Source organism: Lates calcarifer, linkage group LG8 (genome assembly GCF_001640805.2).
Source record: "Lates calcarifer isolate ASB-BC8 linkage group LG8, TLL_Latcal_v3, whole genome shotgun sequence".
Taxonomy (NCBI): domain Eukaryota; kingdom Metazoa; phylum Chordata; class Actinopteri; family Centropomidae; genus Lates; species Lates calcarifer.
The window spans coordinates 15,335,074-15,358,034 of NC_066840.1; the positions used below are offsets into that span (position 1 = coordinate 15,335,074).

Here is a 22,961-nt window from a genome sequence, read left to right on the forward strand (position 1 = left end):
ATCACCGAGTGCACGAGCTGTGGAGGTTACAGAGACCTCTCATCTCCACAGAGCTCCTGTGTAATCTATACAGTAATAGGAGTGCTTTTTGTGCTCGCTTCAGTGAGCAGGTGCTAGTCCCTTTCCCACACTCAGGGGGGAAGTAGGCCATCTCTCTGGGAGCCCAGCAGCAGCTCTGAAGACAGCCTCTCTGGCACCAGGGCAGGGAGCAGCTGGCCCTCTACACTTACCCTGTTAGACTCAATCATGCCTGTCCTGGCGTGGAACTTGACTGTTTTTAACCTGGCCCGCTCTTTCTTCTCCACTCTGAGGGCAAAAAAAAAAAAGAAAAAGAGGAGGATTTAGGTTTAGGCTGGGCACGAATGGGAGTAGTCGTATTAGCTTTGTCTGGCATTAGTACACTGCTGCAGATGAAGAGCGACTGTACCTTTTCTTGCTCGGAATGACCCCAATCTGCTCACTCTCTCCATGTGGTGTGACCAGCCTCGCCTGCCACCACTCGTCATCAGAAGCATTTATAACATGGAGGATGTCCCCGTAAGAGAAGCTCAGGCCTTGGCTGGGCAGGCAGCTGTCCCTCGTTCGATCATAGTCAAACAAAGCTCTGCAAAAGCAAAAGGCTTTGATTATACCCTGTTCCTTTTTATCATGAATTTATGTGTAGAGAGTCCATATGCACTAGGATCAAGTTACTCTGTGTTCACACTTGGCACAAAATGGCAGCTATGAATCTCCTGCGTTACATAATTGGTCCATGTTACTTTCTCTGTTACTTCATGTTGCTTGTGTGTAGGCTGTGACTGCGCTGGAATTAAGATGAAAATGTAAAATCTTGAACAGAATTTTTGACACATTCAGGCGTCACTTATTGCATTTGACTGACTAGATAATAACCTTTTAAATAAAACTGATAGTGTTTATATATCCATACAAAGACACGGTGGAAAGTGATATCAAATCCTGTTGTGGATAAGTACATCAAAGCATGCCATTTATATGTTTCCGCTTGACATTTCTACTTGTTCTTGCCACACACTTTCCACTACAAACAAATGCTGTTTATTGTCTGTCTGAGAGCGTCACAGTCTTGTCAGACAGGTAAACCCACAGTCACTGCTTAAGGTATTAATACCTGCTTTACTGGTTTTAACTTCCTTTGACCTACAAGCCTATATCTTCAGGCCATACACTATGGTCCAGTGGACAGACAGGCTGTGGCCAAAATGCATTTTTCTCCTCTGTAAAAGAGATTTTTTGCCAAGATATCCCTGCCAACTGAGACTGCACGTGTCAATAAGTAAACAGTTCTGCTGGAAATATCATGATGCAATCGGGTGGAAGCTTATTCACTACTTTACAGGGAAACGAGAACACTTTCAACATAGGCTGGAGGGTGATAATCAAATTCCTAGCCATAAACATGTTACTGCACCATGACATACTTACAGTGTGTTTCAGGGAGAGTGTGAGCACATGTGACACTATGTGTGTGTGTGTTTTTTTATGCACCTTAGAGGTTTAACGCCTCTACATTCCTGAGGCTGGGCTGGGAGGACATGGCGGCTCCTGCATACAGCCAGCTAACTAGACAGCTTTTTCCAACATAACTGTGGGCTTAGTCACCTGCACAGAAGCAGGCTAGGCTGTACATGCCTCACAGGAGACGGTCTATAAGAGAGTCATGAGGCAGAGTGGTTAACACTCCTCTGACTATAGTGTGTCTAATAAGATAACACCTATATTCTTTTGATATATCTGAGTGAGGTCCATTGCTATCGAACTCAGGGTAAATCAATCTAGTAATGTAGCTATTAGGCTTAGGTTAAGCGAAGTATTTTAGTGCTTTAGTGCTTCAGCAGAAATATGGGGAAGCACTTGTGGAGTTACATCACACAGTCCTTTTACCTTGACCCCTGCGGGTCCTCTGACTTCCTGCATTTATATGAGCAGAGGGATGCCACCTGTTTCAATTCCTAAATGAGCCTCCATCCAGTTTGGCGACCGGCCCAAAGTGTCATAACACAGGTCACTTCGACAAGCTCCCCTGTCAATCTACATTACACAAAGTAGAGTCAATGTCATATGTGGCATCAAAACAACAACAAAGACAGGGAATGCCTGTCCATCAGCTTTTGGATGGTGATGACTAGCATCAACCCAATGCCCTAAATTAAACTTCATCCCGCAAATTGTATCAAGTTATCGTATGATCTGTGTCGTATGTGTCATGCTGTTGTGCTCTGACAGCGTGTCTGCTTTTGACAACATGAGCTTTCAGGCTTTATTCTCCCCCCTACAGGCAGGTAGGGGTTTATTATGTAAGAGTGTTCCTTTTGACTACAGATCTTAGAACTTGGTGTAGTGAGTGCATGCGTGATTTTTTGTGTGTGTGTGTGTGTGTGTGTGTGTCCCTGCTCCGGCTTTACCTGACATAGAGGGAGCGTTTCTCACTGGTGCGCAGGGAGCCTGATCCTGAGCTCATGCTGCTGTTCATCATCTGCTCCCTTAGGTCGTGGATCTTGGACTCAAAGCGACTATACTCTGCAATGTAAGAAACAAATAAACTGTGTCAACGGCGGCCCAAAAATAGGTCCTCGCAAATACACTACCCCTTTGGGCTTTCAGGTTGATACACCCATGGTTAAGGTGGTAACGAGTTGAATAACAAAGCCACAACAGTGCTGGACTCTGCTCTCTTATTTCACTGGAAAACTGATGGCAATCTGTGTGTGTTTTAGATTGTGCTGCAGTGAGCTGGAGTGAACAGAGGAAAGGTTCAGCGAATCCTTAGGCTGATTAATGACCCCTGGAACAGATGGTTTATCACAGATCTGCCTTACACATCCAGTAATGTCTCATGTCAGGTAATTAATTATACAGATTAATTAAGTTCAACATGGGCTCTTTAGTGTGGTTAAAAAAAGGGAAGGCCTCCAACAATTTCAAATGCATGACCATTTGTCATAGGTGTGTAAATCCAGTTGCTGCTCAGGAGCACAGGGATGATGTATGAATCCACCTGGACCTCCTCATTAAGAATGCTCTCATTAGCCTGCTGTGCGCAGCGTGCTCTGTGCCCGGGCTGCTGGAACAAGCTAGGCCACCGCACCACACAGCACACGGCTAGATAAACAGACCGGCAGATGCAGCTAGAAAAACAAGTAGGCTAGGTCTCTCATGTGATCACACAAAGGAGGTGCTGGGACGACAAAAAGGCAGCACTACACACGACTAACACCGTCATATATCTTGTTTTGAAAAATGTACACTTTACAGTACTAATGAAAGTAATTTACAGGTGTTAATGTTCCATGCTGTACAGCTGCACTTAGGAATCTAGGTGTATACAACAAACTAGAATCGCATCATTAATGGCATTGGATAACATACATTGTTGCTCAAATAACACAACATATCTATGTCCTGATCATAATTGGTCTATAAAAGAACCGATGTGATAGAATATCATGCACATTTACTCAACATATCTCTTTTACTGCCATGCCTGTAGGGCTTGACTCCTACCTTACAGATTAATCATCCATAGCTGGCAACACTTCCTGTAACGTGAACAGCAAGGGATCAAAGTCCAGATTCTGTCGAACAAGCCTACAAGTAGCCTTGAAAAACTAACACGCGTGCCTAGAATGTTAGTTAGTGAAGTTAGTCCGAGCTCCTGGAAAATTCCTGTCAGGTGCAAAAACAAGCTTCAAGTTGCTGAACTCTAACCCCACTGCCGAAACCCAAAGGAGATTCAAAAGCAAACACAGACCCTGCCCAAGGCCTGGTTGACGGCTCTCCACCCTGGTCTCTGCTCAAAGGGTTAACAATACAACACAGTGACGCTGCAAGGTGAGGTAACCAGACACCGCCTGACTGCCTGTAACCAAGAGCAACGTCCTAGCACTCCTAAAACAGGGACAACAGATGCGGAAACAGCCATTCAGACAAGTCCACTTGGCTCTCAGGCACAGAAGAGACGAGAGAAAGCAGCACAAGAAGCGGCACCTCGGGAGGGGAGGGGCCAAGGGACAAGACAAAGAGTAGCTAAATAGAGAGAGCAATCTTAATACCCTGCTTCACAATACCACCAACCTGAAGGGCCGGCTGAGAGCCGCACCGGTGAGATAGTGGTTTGAGAGGCACAGGTGGTTGAGCTAAATGCTTTGTGTGTTCATATTCCTAACATCCAAATGATTAATCTTAATACTGTGGACACACAAGAGGAGGAGGAAAAGCACTACAACCAGTTTTAAGCCTCTGTGGGGACATGGGTTGGAAATCACAGGCTAAACCATGGACTGCTGTCATGCCTTGTTGACAATGATTACATCAGAACACAAGCAATTCTGCACTACAAACATCTCTGTGTAGTACATCACAATATCTGTAGAGTCACATATGAAAACACATTACCACTCTCTCAAAAATCACTGACCAATCAGCAGCATGTACTTCCTTTAGACTACAGTGCACTTAGTTCCCAGTAATTCTATTGTCAGATGATGTGAAACAGTAAAGGAAGTATAGATCGGTTTCACAACAGTACTGCAGCTGTGGTACGACACTTTATACAGCAATGGAAGTTCTGTATCGACTGTTTGTTCCAACTCAAATATCGAGCACGTGCAGCAACAGTAAGAGAAAGAGGTGATCCTGTATTGTGAGGAAATCAGACAGAACCAAATCCAAATGAGTGTAAATCCATGTCAGAACCATAACAGCAGCATTAAGTCCACGGATCACCCACAAGTAGGATTCAAATTTCAGTTTTCCTTCACTGATTCCTGGCAACGTTAATGATCTATAACCGATTAGCGATTAAAGGCCTCTGCAACATGGCACATTTGTGACCTGGGGGTTGAGGTGCTGCCCATGAACCACAATATCTCCAGTCTACATGTGTCCTGGGACCTTTGTTGCACATCAGTTACTGTCTCTTTCTTCCATTATTTCTTGTCATCTCTCTACTATCAACTATCCAATAAGGACATAAAATGCTGCAAAATTAAATAAATGCTTCTAGAATAAAAAATGCATGTTTTCACTTCATGGACATTTTACAGTTGACAAGTTGTATTTTTGCTGTGGGTCTGTGACTCAGAAATTAAATAAACACCTGTAAATTACTGAGTCATAAAATTAAAATGACATAAATAAATAAATAAATAATGCCGTCACTCAAAACTGCTGCTCCAGCTCCCACTCAGTCTGTCCTTATTTAACAAATGGCTAAACAGAACTGCAAAGGTAAAAGATAATTCTGCACAGCTCGCCGTTTGTATTGGACACAATATATGATATATAAACAGTGAACGTGCAAGGTGCTCAAATCTTAATCCTTTTGTTTTTGTATTAAGCACAATATGTAGCACATGTTTACATAAGGTTGAAACAGACTATCCATATTATCTCAAGACATTTACAGTGATATTGATCTTATTCAAGAACATAACCATATCTACCTGGTGAGAATGAGTCAGGTGAGCAATATCAATTAATGCATTCTTGACCAGCCCTGTGATCAATTCCAAATCAATTATTCTTTAACATTCTTAACTCACAAGTAAACTTTTGAAATGCTGGGAAATGGGAGATCACAATTATCATCCTTAAATCCCTGTCCCTTAAAGCACTTAATACACACGAGCCAACTTATATTTTTAGGAGTGACCCACAGGAAGAACAGACAGCTAATAGAAACTGGGACTATTCTGTATCTCTCACTCCCACTGCGTGTCCTCATTAGTCGTACAGCTTTTTTATTTTGGGGGACGGGCGCTTCTCTTTTGATCCAGTTATCCAACACAGCAGGCATGTACTTGTAACGTGAGAGTGTGTTATGTTCTCAGGAATAGTCGAGCCTGTGAACACACAGACCCCCTCCCCAATAATATACTGGAGGAGGAACATGTAGACCCTGGTTAAACTATGTCTACAAACCTCTGTAATGCACGCTGGTGTGAGTTTCATGAGGGGCACATGGAGTTTAACATTTCCTCCACAGTCCTCCTCCCATTTCCTACACGCAAAGATTTTAGTGTAATTACACTCCTTGATAGTGGGGCAGGGTGGCGAGTGGATACATTCCCCTCACTTCCAGTCCTTCGAACTCAATGTGAGTTAAAGAGACTTGGTGAATAAGACTTGGTGCTGATCCAGTAAGCCACTGAGAGTCAGGGGGGCCTCCTGCTGCAGTCTGTGTGCTCTGTGGTGGCTCCTTGTAGTCTTCAGTGCTGGCCTTCCATCAGAGGTCCGCGGACGCCCGGGCCCCAGCCCCTGAGACTACTCACCAGGCAGTTTGCCCGACATAAACCAGCATTCACCCTCCACTTCCTCCCCCTGACTGACTGTCCTTGTACAGCTCACTGGGGGTTCCTCCCGCTCCAAACTCAAACGAACGAGATGTCACACACGGCTTTAGGATGCCAGCAGATTTACTGGCAACAGATCTCAGGTCACCAGTGGGGATGCAGGAAGTCAATCATTTGCCAGCACTCAACTTGTGTGTTTAGAGTAGCTCAGCATTGCACACAAACAGATAAGTGTCCTTCACTGGGTTACAAAGGGGGCGCAGAGCTGAAAGCATGATTTGGTATGGAAAACAAAGGTTCCCTTCAACTAACCACATCATTATTCAAGATGCTGCCCGAATGGTCTGGCATGCGAGACAACATGAACTCACATGGACAAGAATGAAGCATTATAATCAGCATTTTGTAACAGAGGGAAAACCTGTACCGCAATATTGTCGGTTTTGATCTGAGCTCGTGTCTGTCTTTAGCTTAGCTCCACGCCAGCTCGACTGATCCTGTTCCATCTCAGTTTCAATGACCTTGGAACGTTATTGGACATTTAAAGCTTATGTTTTATTGAAAGTGAAAGGAATATGGAGTGAGAGCATGCTACAACTTATGCCCCTGCACATTCCTGTCATAGTCCAACCTGAGAACCTAGAGCCTAGATCTAAAGCTCACAATATCCTTCCCATTGTTGTTGTAGCATTAGTGCAGCATGCTCAAGTACACATGCAAAGACTTATAAAAACACCCAGAAAAATGCAAACGCCAGAGTAACTGTAAAGCACAGCTAATCTATAATTCACTATTACAAAGGCAGAGTGGTGCCATTTTCTGAAATAACCTCTTTTAAATTAGATAAAGTCTGACATGGCTAAGCAACGCATAAATTCTGCCTCAGTCAGCAATGAAAATGGACCTGTGGTCTGAGAGCTGTATGTCCAAAGTCTGGTGCAGCAGTGACACACAGGTGTGATGTTAAAAGTAAAGACCTGAGGTTCACATGTGAGGTCACCGCCTGAGCCACCTCCACCACCAAGCTGACACACACCTGTTTGACCACACCTCTATGTCCCCAGCTAAAGGTTTAGGTTACATAAAAACAGTGTAGCAACTGTGTAAAGTGCCTGAAAGAATCCTGCGATATATAAATTACAACATAAGGGTTTTTCCAACCGGTTTTAAATAAGTATTGAATTAAAGAACAAGCCAAAAAAAAAAATGAATCATGAAACCAGAAGAATGCGGATTCCAGGTAATGGCAGCAGTTGTATTATCTACAGTAGGGGTGAGGCTATCACATGTCTGACACGGTAAATTAACATTAACTTTGACGCTAATGAAAGAGGGTCTTTTTAAACGTACACACGGTTATTTCTTGCTTTTTTAGCGGCTCAGACATGAGGCACACTTACTCTCACGCTGTAACTTTTCAACTTAAGTAAAACTACCGGTTACAGCTAAAAGGAGCAGCAAACTACCTCGGTGCAGTAGCAGTCAAAATAAACCATTTCTACCACGTAACTCACTCGATTTGTTCCTGTTTCAATGTGTCAGTTTTGTCCGCAATCTTCCTTCCTCGTCTCACCTCAATTAAATGAAACCGTGGCTATTATTTCGCTGTCGCAGCCGGTAGTTTCTTCATCCAGCCATTAGGGAGTTCATGCGGCTTCTGCTCTGCTGCTGCTGCTGCTGTTGTATTCGAGCCCATCCCCCATCCACACAGGCTGGTAGACAGATAAAAGTTGGAACTGGTTTTTTTTTTTCTTTTCTTTTCTGCTTTCCACCTTCACTTCTTTCAAAAAACTTTCCTCTGTGGTCGTAATGGAAGTAGAGCTCGCACTTTTCCGCTTAGTCTCTTCTTTCCATAGCTGTCCGGGGGTTTGTGTCCACGAACAGCGGCAGCTCTCTCTCTCACACACAGAGAGAAGGGGCTCGGAGTTTGAACAGGGAAGGACAACAGCGGTTCGTTTGCCCGCCTTACTGTTGGCTCCACACTTCAGCCTGCTAACACAAATGCCGCCCCTGAACCTGAATACTTCCTCATGCGAGCCTATCAGGAGCGCTGCCCTCGTTTGCAACCAGAGCTTCTCACGCACAACAACGCCACACCAGGTACATCTGACGTTTCATTGCAGATTAAGTGTGTTCACATTTTGCATTTTTCTTACTGACTGCAAATCCCATGAAATGCTAAAACAACAATGAACTGATCAGACTTACATGTATTGTCTATGCATGATATAACTTATTCGTCTGTGCCACACACCTTCACAGTAGTCATATAAATAAGTGAGCCTCATATTTAACTGGGTTACATGTTCCTTCCTTACCATGAACATGGACGCCATAATTTATTTTAAGGCAATCCCACATACATTGTCCTGCTGGTGAAAGCACTCACTAGAGCACCAAATGTGTATTAATTCGCCGCTGAAAATAGTTCACAATAACTATATTGTTTGCTAAAAACTACAGTGCCCAGGTAAATAATGAGCCTTATCTAAAAGGTTGGTGTTAGATTCCAAGGCTCAGGAACAGATTTAAGGGAGAAATTAAGTCTGTTTTCTTGCTGATATGTGTTTCCCCTCATCTTAAAGGTTCCCTGTGGAGTTATTGACTTGTATTAGCTACAGAGCTGTATGAGTGGTTCCCCATTTTGTTTATCTCGTGCACATGCCCATAGGTGACACTGATAAGCTAGTGTTAAACTTTATGCATCCGCAATGGTCTGTTAGGTCTGCATAATGGACATTTCGTCATCAGAGGGTGTGTGCGAGGCTCTGTGTGGGTGTCTGTGTAGCCTCCAATTTATTGCATCTTGTCCATGTAGTTCAGCGTGGCCACTACGCTACAAAGGAACCAACTGCACATACAGTCCTCCAAGCAGACAGAAATAACTATAATAACAACAACTACATGTCTGTGATGTTAGCAGCTGTCCATGTTCGCAACAGCAAGGGAGTATAATTGAGACAACACACAGTCCTACCAAAGAGGTGGCACTATTCCACTAATCAACAGGTGGCGGTAATGTGCCAAGATGTGCCGCAATGCGCCAACAAAGGCCGGGAAGAAGAAGACCACAAGCTACTAAACACAGACGCAAGCAATACTAGATTTTTAAAAAATAAACTTTGAAAATGTTTCATGAGGAAGGAAATCCATTTAACATGTTTATTAGACCTCAAGTGTACAAACTGTGCATTTTGGTGAGTAACACTGAATGTAAACATAACTCTTGTGTAACCTGAACCTAACCTTAATTGTAACCAGTCGTGTCTTATGATGCTCAATCTGGCTCAATAATACTTTTGGAAATCTAATGATTAGATAGAGGGTTGAATGATGATAACTCCTCCCATTACAGATCATTAAAACTATGAGATCAAGATCCATTTTGGCACAATAACATTAAGTATTCATGTGTGATTTGAGACTGCAGGGCCTTACCTTCAGGCCTGTACTGAGCAATGATGGTGACGGTCTGTCCAGCTCTCTTCAGCGCTGCAGCTGCCTGCTCATGTGTGGCGTTCCTAAGGTTCACTCCATTCACCTGCAACAAACCAGACAGAAAAAGAACCCACAGCAAATCAGACAGGTGTGTAAGTTCTCTAATTCTTGAGATGTATAGAGGAAACAACTCTGGGCAGATGGAGCAAAGTCCATCCTCAGGGTGCATAGTTCTATTTCAGTCTGTGGAGATAAGATCTGTTCTCATCATGTGAGGACCTAACATTCATTAGGTCCTCACATGATGAGGACCTTCCGTCCGAGTAGAATATAGTATGAAAATGATGTTACTTTTACTTTAATGTAAGACTGTTCTTATCTTTGCATGTAATGTGTTACCATGTATTCTCAGACAACAAACCGCATTGAAATAAAACCGGCATATATTCAGAGCAACGCAGGATTCTGAAAAGGTTAAGTGTTACGAAATACAAGTCAAGGGATTTAAATATGTAATTTATTGGATATTTCATTGATTCACAAAATTTTCTTGTCTGGCAGCTCACCGCTAGGCTCCCCCTGAGTTGTTATGAATTTAATGTCCTGCTCAAGGACATTTGAGCAGGGCAGATGTTTGCTGGCTCTCTAAACACTAGGCCACCTTAATTCTATCATCATTATTCTGACAGCGGGAGCTGGCTGAAAATCTTCCAGCAATGCCTCAAATTTGTTACAGTTGATGTGGATAACCCCCCCCCCCCCCCAAAAAAAAAAAACAACCTGAGGTTGAGACACTGACCGAGAGAATCCGGTCGCCCCTCCTCAGTTCACCGCTCAGGTCGGCTGGCCCTCCTGCCAGGATGAAGGAGACGAAGATGCCTTCTCCGTCCTCCCCGCCGACGATGTTGAAGCCCAGGCCTGTGGAGCCTTTGTGCAGCAACACCTTCCTTGGCTCCCTGCCAAACAGGAGTGACAGTGTCAGGGTGAAGGGCAGCATGGAGAGCACAGATGACACAGGGAGAGAGAGAGAGAGAGATAACTGAAACAGAAAGAGCATAAACAGAGGGATACACAGAGGCTGCTTCAGACAACAGCCATCTTCTATTGGTTTACACTGCGTATGATCCCAAAATGTCGAGTGCATTCAGCTACAAGCAGCGGGCCTGCAGATCTTTTTTAGTAGATCCACTCTGTATATATTTACATGCCAGTGCTTTAAATAGAACATTTAAATAATTAATCTACAGGACACTAATCACCCGTAGAAATAATGATTAACCACGTAATAGTCATACACTAATCATATTAATGATGTGCTAATAAAGATAATTTGGATTACTTGGATAACCTCTTGAATAGCACAGTTCACTCATTACTATGTGAGCAATAACACAAGCTGCAACACGACTGGATCCAAATGCAGGTTATCTATCGACTATAGCACTTCCTGCTTATGCATGGCAGTCTGTACACACGTGTACACACTTAAACACCCACTCATATTAATGTACGCAGACACAATGAGCCACCTCCTGCTCGCCAGACCCGATGAAGCTCTGCTTTAGCTTTAGCCACTATGACTCATCCTCCAGCAGGCTAGTCAGACTGCCTCAGTTTTAAGATGCTAGAGAGGCCAAACCGCTGCTGTGGTCCAGCGAAAACCCTCTGAGAACACACTTCACCCGAGTGCAAATACACACACTCTAGGAAGCCCAACATTAGCCTTAACCAAACACACACACACACATACTCACAAGCACATACCTCATATACAAATACACACATACACACATAAGTATACATGCATGTATGTACATAGGCACAGACCCACAAACACACACACACACACACACACACACACACACACACACACAAACACACAGTTTCCTTTCTTAACAGAAAACCCTGCATGGTTCCCATTAGTGGTCGTCTCTTGCAGTACTCAGCCTGCGGTCTACAGGAACAATTCCTACTCGATCCCTAATGGCTGCGCTCTAACTTGCTGTTAAGACCATTTTCCCATCGAAGGCAGCTGAGGCAGCATTCCAAACTTTCAGAATCATACCCATGACTGGCTGGAAAAGGGCTGATTACTCCACTAAAGGAGACGAGGAGCAACGGAAAGTCCTGAGTGGTAAAACAGCGCCTACAGAAAGTTTAACCAGACTGTTAAACTACTCATTTGTAATTAACTTAAATGGCGAGTTTTTTAAGACCACCAAATAAGAAAGATTGGTATTAACATAATGACAGTGGGTCTGCATGATTCTTCACAAGTAGTGTTTGTACAAGGCAGAATCAGGGTCAGATTCATTACGACTTACTTATGCGGCTTAAAGCGTTTGTTCCATTATATTGTTGTTTTTTTCCATTGTGTTAGATTTTTTAGCACAAGAGATAGCTATGAAAATGCCAATTGCCTTTAAATATGCTACAACAATTGACTTGCTTTCAAACAAATCAAGCTTAAAATAACCTTGCTTTCCATCTCGAGCTTTTCATCCCAGCTCGACAAGGCACACAGATCTCCATGGTTACCTTAGGATCCGGATACGGTGCTTGCTTCTGAAAGAGCATTTCCTAACTGTGCGTTCAGGCAGGCTCCTCACCAGCGACATGGAGGATGAGATGTTGACTGTGAACATGGTGGCTATGGCACATCGCTCAACTCAGCTCAGCTCAGCCCAGCTCAGCCCAGCTGTTACTCCTCGACCCCTCTGCCTATCTGGCCTTCCGCTGAGAGAGAGGGGCTACAATTTTAGAAGCTCATGTATCTTATCCTTGTGTGCTGTGATGGGAAACAGCTCCTCTTTGGCCTGTCACAAACGCTCTCTCCCCATCATCACTAGTAAGGCGAGACTTAACACTTAACCCTACCGCTCCCGCACAAATCATCTTTGCTCCATTCTACAGGAAGAAGCCACAACCACATCTGGAACAACCAGGATTGCATTACAACAAGAACATTAGGACTCAGTTGTGTCGGACTGGATGTTATCCAACTTTGGTCCCCTTTCACACTGTGCTGCCTCCTCACCTCTGCTCTGATGCTGCTTTGGATCCAGCCCCCCCCCCCCCCGCCACCCACCCCTCCCTTTTCCAGTGCAACACACCAGCATTCCTGTCTGTTAGCCTGGCCCTCTGGAGACTAGACAGATTCCCAGAAGCTTCTTGCTAATTTGTCAGAGTGTAAACAAACCGAGGAGCTCATGAACTGACTTTCACGACTTTCAGGCCTTTGATTTGACAACTCCACAGTCTGTGATCTGGTTGCTTGCTGGATAACAAGCTAGATTTCCTTATGTGACAATAATATACAGACGTATGTGGAATATTTGTACACTTAAGGTCAGCATCATTTTGTCATCTTACAGTTGCTTTCTAAAGTAGTAGTATGCATGCGTGTTTCTGCATGCACTGTTCTTCTGTAGGTGTTGTTCCACCAGGCCATTTTCATGGAAAGTGGGAGTGAATTCCTACTCTTTTAAATGCAACAATCAAGTCCTCCCTCCCTATCACAAGACCACCCTCCCTTCCCCCCCTTTGCCTTTTCATCCATGCCAGGAATGTAAACAGTTATAGAGCGGTAAAAACCCTTTCTCTCTGCCTGGCCGTTTCTCCTGTGACTTCTAATTCAGAACCCACCGCATCTCCCACCGCTACATTTTCCCTGTCCGATTTAAGTGTTTCTGGCTGAGGCAGTCGCAGCTCAATCCTAAAGCTGTGAATGGATGTCTGGGCTGCGGGGTTCAGTGGGTCATGCTGCCCTGGACTCGGCCCAGTAATTGGCTCTGCTTGGCTGATTAATCGTGGACACTGCAGATGGACGCCATTTTCCAAAGACAAGACACTACCTCTCTCGCAGCACTTTATCTCTCCCCCCTTCCCCCGAATGGATCACATCAGCTTATGTATAGAGGCGCGTCCAGATAAAATTAAAATGCTGCTTTATCTCTCTCTGCCTTTTCACTGCTTAAATTTCAGCCGTAGATTTTCTGTGTCTGCTTTTTCTTCATGGCCTGCAATTTTCCTCTAATTTCTCAAAGGGGAAAAATGCATTCGCTGCTAAGGTGATAGACAGTTTAAGATAGTTCATGCCTCTCACTGTGACTAAGAATAAAATTGGAGCGATGAATGATTAACACCTAAGATGAGTACTCAGCTGAATCTGCTGTGATTACTTTTATTTTAAACTCCCCTTTGTGCTTTTGCAGCTTTTAAAAACGCTAACCAAAGGTCAAAGCGCTGCTTGTAATTGATGACTGAATTCTTGTACTGCCCAGTCAAAGGTTTTGTATGTGTGTGTGTGTGAGACACATAAAGTTACTGATTAGCTCACCTGCTGCTGCAGTCCTCCAGCTTCTGTGTGTACACAACCTGTGCCTGAGTAAAGCAGCCTAACTAGAAGCCCTGTTGTATATATCTAACAACTCCAACCCTGACCAGCACAGGGGAGCTGCTTGTTTAGTGATTGTGCACACTGTCACTACTGCACGCAGATGCATGTTTACACTAAACATACATATATAAACCCAGAGGATTTATCTCTTATCGAGTCCAATGTGGACAAAAACAAGGATGCTGGGGAGCTATGTACAGTGCTGATATATCTCCAGAAAGGGGGGTAATATCAGATGGAGAAGGAGGTGGGGGTGTCGGGGGATGTGTCTGTGATGACACCACTGAGGGGGATGTGCAGATGGGCAGAGGGCCGATACAAGCTCTGACTCATTCCTCACTACCAGCCTGCTCCATTTCTGCGGAAGCCTGTGCTTACTATAGCATCCATCTAAAATAACCCCTCCTGGTCGGAGCCAATGGGGAAAGCTGCCGGGGCTGGAGGGAGGTATCTGCTATCTGCCTGTCAGTCTGATGGAGCTGGATGCTCATCTGCTGTGATTGGGATCAAGTCGGTTGTCGGACATGATGTCCTCTGAGACCATGCCACTCTTTTCTGATTCTAAAGCAGACATGACACACAAACCCACTAGGGGCAAACAGATGCATGCAAGGCTGCGGTATGCAGGCCGTTCTCATTTGCACCGTTGATTTATGACTTGTCTGGCGTGCAGGATGTATACCCACAGGTATGTGCCTGTGTCATAATTGTGCATTGCACTTAAAGCACATGTATCTGTCTGTGCCCTCGTACATGTCAGCACATTATGAGCGAATGTCTCGGTGTACAGTATGTGTGTGATTGGTGCTGGCAGCATGGGTGATGAGAGGGGTAAGACCTGAGTGCATGGCCTGGTTTTCCCAGCGTGCAGATGAATCATGACAGCTGCAGGACTGTCTGCGGCTACTGGTCTGCTCGCCAGTACAGGATCAGGCTCTTACTCCCCATTACATTTATGGTAACAGCAAGGCTCGGTGTTTATATTTACATACATAGAGCAGCAGGCAAAACATTCCAACGCTGCAAAGCAGAATGTTTGTGTTGGGCGGCTCCCATAAGTCTCCCCATCTTCCTGTACTGTCCTTTCTTTTAAACGCCACAACCTGCCTTAAGTTACAGCCAAACGCAGAGACCAGAATCTGTCTTTTTCTCTCTCTTCCACACACACACACACACACACACTCCCACAGGAAAACACATGTTGGCATCAGTGCATGGCATATAGGTGCACAATCAAGGCTACATTTAACACAAACACATAACAAAAAGCAAGGGTTAACACCAAAAAATTGGGGCTTTCATCCATGAGGTGATGCACAATGGACAAGACTGTGACTGTGACTGATATAATGTAAATAAATAAGTGAAACACGATCAACAAACAGGAGGCCTTTTGCACATTTGGTAAAGCCAAACAGTGAAAAAAAACACAAGCACTGCCATAAATATCATGTATATTATTGTCTTCAGCAGTAACCACCAGTGAAAGTAACTTGGCCCAAGATAGAGGCTTAGTTTTATCGATGCCTCCTGACAGATGGAATTGAGCAGCTTGTGGGAGCGTGAAGCCCTTTCGGCTGCACTCCTGTGGAGATGTGTTTGTGAAGAGCAGGTACGACTCCATTTTAAACTGCGATGAACAGGGCAGTATTGTTTGAGATTCGTAGATGTGAGCAGATTAGTAGAAAATTAATGGACAAATAATGATTAGGACTAGACCTTTTAAACTATGAAATGTAGTAGTAATAGTGTATGTGTAGTAGCAAAAAACAAAACACATACACAAGGGAAAGAAATAAAAGACTTATTTCTTTCATTTCTGCTCTCCAGTAAATCCATGCTGTTGTTTCTACATATTTCATGTGAGGTTATGAAAGATTAAGCAGGAGCATATGCATTTGAGTTGAATACTGATAAAGTCTTAGAAGCAAAAAAAAGCAGCCATACACTTGAAGTACCAGCATATAAAGCAGTAAAGTAGACATGAGGTGGGGAAACATGTACATGCAAACATATAGACAGAAAGAGACAGAAAGAGTAAATTAGCTAAAAGAAAGCCCTGCTTGAAGTCTTTAAACAAAATTATCATCCCACCACCCCCTCCCTCCCTTTCCTCTCCTCTTCTGTCCATTGCTCCTCTCTGTCTATATTTTCTTGTGTATTTTGTGCACAAGTGTCCCTCTCTGGCCCTACTCCTGTCCGATGCCAGATCAAGATGCTGAGCTATAGAGAGGAGGGTTAGCTATGCAAGGCGTGATGGACTAGGTTAGTACCTGCCAGAGAAGGGGAGTGGACCTTGGCACAAAGGAGCAGGGGAAGGACAGAAGCCTCTGTAGAGGGCCTGGGGTACCTTGCTGTCCCCAGGTTTGTGGATGACACTGTAAATAGGTTCAGCCCTGCTGTGGGGTACAGGAATCACAGTGAACGGGACAAGTGTAGGACACAAATAAAGCACACATACCAACAAAGATGCGACAAATGCACATACAAGTCATGTGGACAGCTTGGACAAGGACATTACAGGGCCGCACAACTAACACACATCCAGTAGCACATTCACTCCACAACACACAGACACACATAACAACGCCCGCATGCAGTCTCACACACACACACAGGGAGAAGGGAGCCTCCTCCCCAGAGCTGTGGGTTAAGATGACCCAAGGCCTTGTGGGACACTCTAATCAAGCCCATGTGAATGCTACTTCTGATCCAGTACTTGGATAGGAGGTCAAAGGTTAAACCTCAGTCATAACAAGTACAAGAAGTGACAAGAGGCCTCTCTCAGCACACAGCCACCACACACCACACTGTTCAGCTATTATGCATTATGCACCACCATGGCCCTGATGAGATGAAATATGTAAACTAAGCGTTTGTTTTGCTTCGCCAAATACAAATATGTATACGTATCATCAAAAGAACCATGACAACACCTGCAAAACGACGACAAAATGGAGGCGGCTAGGAACAAAAAGAAACCCATGCAAATTTACTTGTTTTAAAAAGTAATTTAGCCCCATACAATTGTACTCCACAGCCATGTTTCCTTAACTACAAATACACCAGCAAATACCAAAAAGGCCTTTAGCTGATCTCCAGACGCAAACTATGTGCTGTGATTTAGTTAAATCTACACTCATAGAGTCTGTATGAGTGTAATGTATGGGAGGAGAATCATTCATGGAGGAACCGGTCTGTAACCTACCTCGTGAAGTCTTCCTCCCCCATCATGTGGCGGGGAACGGGCGAGTACCTGGACGGGGTAACCTGGGGCGGCGGGTACACTGGTTTAGGCTCCATCGCCCCCATGTAGTTGTGGCTGACGTGGTTGTCCACCATGGTGGGGAAGGCTGGAGGGAGGGCCAGACCAATAAGGGGAAAGAAAGAATGATTACAACACAGGTGCAACAGGAGCACAGCTTAAGACGGACAGCTTCACTACCTGATTAAACTAATTACATTCCTGTTAGTTTTTTGTATTTAGTGCTAATTAGCAAGTGTTATAAACTGCTAAACTAAGATGGTGAATATTACTGTATACCTACTTAACAGCAGCATGTTAACCCTGTCACTGTGAGCAAGTTGCATGCTAACGTTAGCGTTTAGCATTTTGCTCAAAGCACAGCTGTAGCTAAATGGAGCCTATTGATTATATTAAAGGAAAATTCCAGTTTCTAACAACTTGGGTCTTCTTTAAGTTTTGACCATTACTCCAGTGTCCTACGATAATATCTTAGTTACCAAAGTAGTTGTTGAGATGTGGGAATGCAGTGACTGTGCCAAAAACAAAGTCAGGAGAGGCAAAAAGAACATGAGCAGTCAGATGAGTTGTAAATGAGGCAGTTCAGCCAGCTTATCTAAATCACTTTGTTTGGAGATACAGAAAAACAAAATGATATGGAGTGAAAAATGAAAATTAGTGCACAGGAAAACTGAATGCACGCAGCTATGACGTACAGTATGTCAAAGCTGAACCCAGTGAGTTGTTTGGTAAGTTGTAGATGTTTACACTGGACTGTTTGGGTAATAATTTTGATGTTTGCCTTCATTCTCTCTTTGCCTAAATCTGCCCAAGCTGTGATGTTTTTCTTAAACCCGTCTGACTGCTTGTCTTTTCAGAAATGTCTCTGTGCTCCCAGATCACAGCAATTAACATGGGGATAACAATAATATTATTAGCAACAGGAATGGTGGCCAACGCTGCAAAAATAAGACCCAGGTTGTATGAAACCAGAATTTCCCTTTAAAGAACTAAAATGGCATTGAGGAAATTGGCGAGGCTTTTTATACATGCAAAACAATCTCTTGTCTATGTTCTATGTCTGTGCTAATCTTTACACAATAGACAACTAGCACTGACTAACGTATGAACAAAGACCCAATGTTTTAAATCTGTCAATCCTCTTATCACTGAAGAGGAAAAACTGGAGACTTTTTTTCTAAAAAGTTGACGCAGCCCTTGTGCATACACGCAACAAGCAAGATCACAGGCACAAAAAACACCCCTCTTCCCTGAATTTTCATTCTTGACAGAGGCAGCTGAGCATGATAAAACAAGCGTTTCAAATCCAGATCATCTGACCACGGGTTGTACTGTCAGAGAGGGGTTAAGTCTGCATTAAGAGGTTGTTTAACCCCCCAGGACCACTGCAAACATTTAGAACATACAAAAAAGCCCTCAGTAACCCCCCTCTAATACTAAATCACTGTTCTGTGGAAATTTGAGATGCTGTAGCTCAAGATCGTGGGCTCTCATGAGCAGGTGGGATGTGAGAAACCATCCACACTCAGTGGGAGGCAGAGAACTGCGCTTGTTGTTGCTGTGGGAAGTGTGTGTGTGCGTGTGTGTGTGTGTGTGTGTGTGTGTGTGCAAGCATTCACTACATTCACTATGTGGGTGTCTGGGCATAGCAGTTTTGGGGAGAGAACAGTGATCCAACACAAAAATTCATGCAGGCCAGCTGAAATATCTCTGATAAAGATAAAAAGATGATTCCCTGTGCAAAACACGCTAACATGGACCTTGACTTATAAATCACCCTTTACCTTACGTCAAACACTTCATATAAATAAACCTGTTCTAGTTTTCAGGCTGCTGTGTATATGTTAGTGAGTGTAAAATGTGGTTTCAGACTTGAACAGTGGATGAACAGCATCTGCACTACAAGGACAGCTGTAACAACAGGAAGAAATAGATACGTACTGCTGGAGTAGTCTGGAGGGGCGTACATGTCATTGAGATGCACGGGTCCTGGCTTGGCAACCTTGAGGTAAACCATATCCGAGGTGTTCTTCAGGGCAGCCACTGCCTCCTCATGACGCACGTCCTGCAGCACGATGTTGTTCACCTGAATTGCGATGATTGTTAGGAAAAGAGAGGGGGGAGAAAAAAATACCCTTGTATCAACACCTGAACACCTTGTGTCTTCACTGCACTGTGACAACATCACAGCAGCCATCACACCAGCCAACACAATAATGAATCATAGCTGGAAGGTATTATGAGATTTTGTTTTTGTACACTTCAGTAGCAGAGAGAAAGGTTGGTGTGTCGCGCAGCATTTACAGAGGTCAAAAGCAGTAGGTAGAAGTTTTGAAGATGCTCTGAATTTCTACAGTTTTCTCTTTCAAGACTCTATTCCCAGGAAATATGCTGTCAGTCAGAAGTTTCTGAACACCCCATATTTTAGCAGTTTTGGTTAGACTGAAGCAACGTGCTCACTGTGCTGTCAACAACACATTAGAGAACGAAGAAACAGGTACAGTATGCTATATGTGAAGTGATAAATGTTGAACATTCACTCTAATAAGACATTTACATTAAATAGGACAATATGCTGTATATTTGTGCTGCAAAAGATGTACTGTAGTCTGCATGTTGTCAGCTGCTCTCATACAGAGTAGCTAGATACCTTTTGATAAGAAGATAAGACGCAGGGTTTTTCTTTGGCAAATATCTCCAAGGCGACTTTTTATTTCTCAGAGTAACAGCCTACTTTTTCTCTGTTGTGAACTAACATTCGACTCCCACAATGACAGTAGAGCATCTGGTCTGCCACCGGATCTTTGTCTCGTCAATGAGGAAAGATAGCCTAATTTGTTCCTTACTACAATCAGGTACACTGGAATGTATCAATCCAATATACAGGAAGTTAAAAAAAAAACTAATTCAAGATGTAGGGTTTGCCTAATTAGGTGGAGGTAATTTCCTGTAAAATAAAAAGTCAAAAACATTTAACCCAATTTCCTAAAATATACAGTATTAAATACTGTATATTATATACAGTATTAAATACTGTATATTTTACTTTTTGACTGGTAATTATTTGCAGGTTTTCTCTAAGACTATAGTGATGAGTGATTGTTTGTTTGATATACAGCAGCCTTATACAAATGTAATGTTTCTCACTCTCATACCCAGCTGATGGGCCTTTTTATTGTCCTGTGCCATGGCCCGAATGGTAAATTATCAGTCATGCACAAAGTCATAAATGCTGATGTTTGCTGTGTGTCTCACTTAGCTTAAAATGACAGGATGAGGCAACCAACCAGATAATGTAGTGTGCTTAACGTGTCCCATAAACAGTCAGTCATCTACATAGAACACACACACATACTCGCCCAGCTACAGCAGTGGGTGTTTGTGATCAGTGCTAACAACTACTGCTGAATTTTTGTTTAACTTTCCAGTGAACCAAATGAACACCTAAAATGAGTTCATTTTGATTTGAACACTCAATATATAACTCAGTCAGAGGAAGGTGCATGGCTCATACAGCTAGCAGGCGGTCTCCAGTCTGCAGCCGTCCATCTTTTTGGGCGGCTCCTCCCTCTATGATCTTGGTAATATAGATGCTGTTGTCTCCTGGGATATGTTGGTTCCCGATCCCTCCGGCAATGCTGAATCCCAGCCCTGGTTGAGTAACACAGACAGTCAGATAGTCAATACATGAACATAGAACAACCTCTGATTTTATACTTGTACTTTTTTAGATATATTCCATGTCTTAGTCTGCCTCCTCTATGCTGAGTAGTTTAGCAGAAGGATGTATGAAAATTTCTCTCTAAGTGTGTGCTGTGTCCCTGACCTTTGGGCCCTTTCAGCAGGTTGACTTCCAGAATCGTCTCGGGTGGGGCCTGCCTCCGTCGAACCAGCAGCCGCACCACCGGCCCTGCCTCCTTCAGGGCCTCCACCGCCCGGCTGTGAACCACCTCAGACACGTCCACGTCATTCACACGCAGCACGCAGTCGTTAACCCTGTGGAGGAAAAAGTTTGAATATATATATGTATATATATATACCCTATATACATATATATATATACCCACACACCCTAGCTTTGTCAGTCAACAGATAACAGCAATGGAGTTCATTCAGGGAGGGACCCTAGCACAGCCAATGTAATCAGGAATCTCCAAAGCACATAAATAAAAGAGCACTCCATATCATAATTTTTGCATGTTTCAGTCTTCGGTTTTCCAGTGAATCATAACTTTGAGGAAACACGCAGAGCCAGGGGGCAGAGGGCTGTCGAAACTCTGCCTCCCACACAGCACTGCCTGGCGGGACATGGTGGTAGTGAGCATTAAAGAAGAGAGAAAGGAGATTAGAGAAGAGAGAGAGGACAGAGGGTGCAGAGCAGCTTGGAAAGAGTACATGGAAAGAACAAGGTGAGGATGAGTAGGAGGAGGAGGAGGTGGAGGAGGAGGAAGGTAACATGGTGGAGGAAGGGGAACTTACCCCAGTCGTCCGTCCATAGCAGCTGCACCCCCGGGGATAATCTTGGTGATGAAGATCCCTGGATCATCGGGAATGTGGGGATTGTCTATTCCTCCAGCAATGCTAAAGCCCAGGCCAGAGTTCCCCTGCACACACGTTATGATTGGCATTTTCAGTAAGGAACGATAAACAATGCACACATGTGCACACTTAGATGTAAGTGATGGAAACCAATGTGGGCTCAAGGTCAGTACAATATGGCTCTTAAGTGTATTGGTATCTCAGAGGAGCATGTGATCGATGCAGATTGCTCTAGGGATTTCTCCATGCACTTCTGATGTCTGTTTTTGTGGACATGTGTGTGTCCTTGCATGTGACAAATGATAATGCCATGAAGTCCATTAGAAGAGGGTACTTCATTCAAAACATCACGCTTATTCCATCAACCCACAGAGAGGCACCGGTGCTAGAGATGCCCTGTGTCAACAGAGAAGAGGATTTATGAGCTAAAGTAAAGATGAGCTGAGAGGCGTCATTTCTATTGCATGATACAGAGCTTCTCACTCTCTGCAGGAGACAGACATTACCACCTCCTGTCGTTCCTGTTCCTGAAATGACAGAGGACCCATTTGGATCCAGTGGATCTGGGCACACTGCTGTATCTGACAGCCGTGGCCACAGAGACAGGCAGCAAACAAGACAGCTGAGAAAAGACTTCACTTTATTATTTTCTATAATTAATGAGCAACAGTCGCAACAAATTAGGACAGAGGGAGGCTGAGGCCTCCCAGTGTGCTGCTCTGGAGCAGAGAGGAGTACACTGGGCCTTACCACCAAATGTTACACACCCACAGACCTTTTATAGTGTGACTTTGCATAGTTTATTTAAGCCTTCCGCATGCAGAAATGCCACTTAAAGAGTGGAAGGGCCAGAAAGATACTGTGCATCTATCATGGGTTCGGAGGTGCATCTATATGTGGGTGGAATAATGAGAGCAGAAACATATAGTTCTGCCACTACAAGCTGAACCACCGCTGACAAGTGCAGTGGTGCCTGCTGAACAATTGAACAGGAGAGCACTTTACA

General features: G+C 43.9%; 1 protein-coding gene across 4 annotated transcripts in view; it reads right to left on the minus strand.

The window, feature by feature from the left end:
- Nucleotides 1-22,961, minus strand: part of dlg3 (discs, large homolog 3 (Drosophila)) — a 77,773-nt gene that overhangs the window by 7,682 nt on the left and 47,130 nt on the right. For 3 of the 4 annotated variants that reach the window (XM_018660215.2, XM_018660219.2, XM_051072452.1), the window contains 10 exons: nucleotides 21,896-22,020; nucleotides 21,243-21,412; nucleotides 20,931-21,067; nucleotides 19,358-19,502; nucleotides 17,360-17,504; nucleotides 10,552-10,708; nucleotides 9,753-9,855; nucleotides 2,427-2,541; nucleotides 428-604; nucleotides 231-306 (listed from right to left, as the gene is read on the minus strand). In XM_018660215.2, the coding sequence (XP_018515731.1) occupies nucleotides 231-306; nucleotides 428-604; nucleotides 2,427-2,541; nucleotides 9,753-9,855; nucleotides 10,552-10,708; nucleotides 17,360-17,504; nucleotides 19,358-19,502; nucleotides 20,931-21,067; nucleotides 21,243-21,412; nucleotides 21,896-22,020 (1,350 nt within the window). Of the gene's footprint in view, nucleotides 1-230; nucleotides 307-427; nucleotides 605-2,426; nucleotides 2,542-9,752; nucleotides 9,856-10,551; nucleotides 10,709-16,424; nucleotides 16,548-17,359; nucleotides 17,505-19,357; nucleotides 19,503-20,930; nucleotides 21,068-21,242; nucleotides 21,413-21,895; nucleotides 22,021-22,961 lie in introns of all 4 variants that reach the window. The other variant, XM_051072453.1, reaches the window with a different exon arrangement.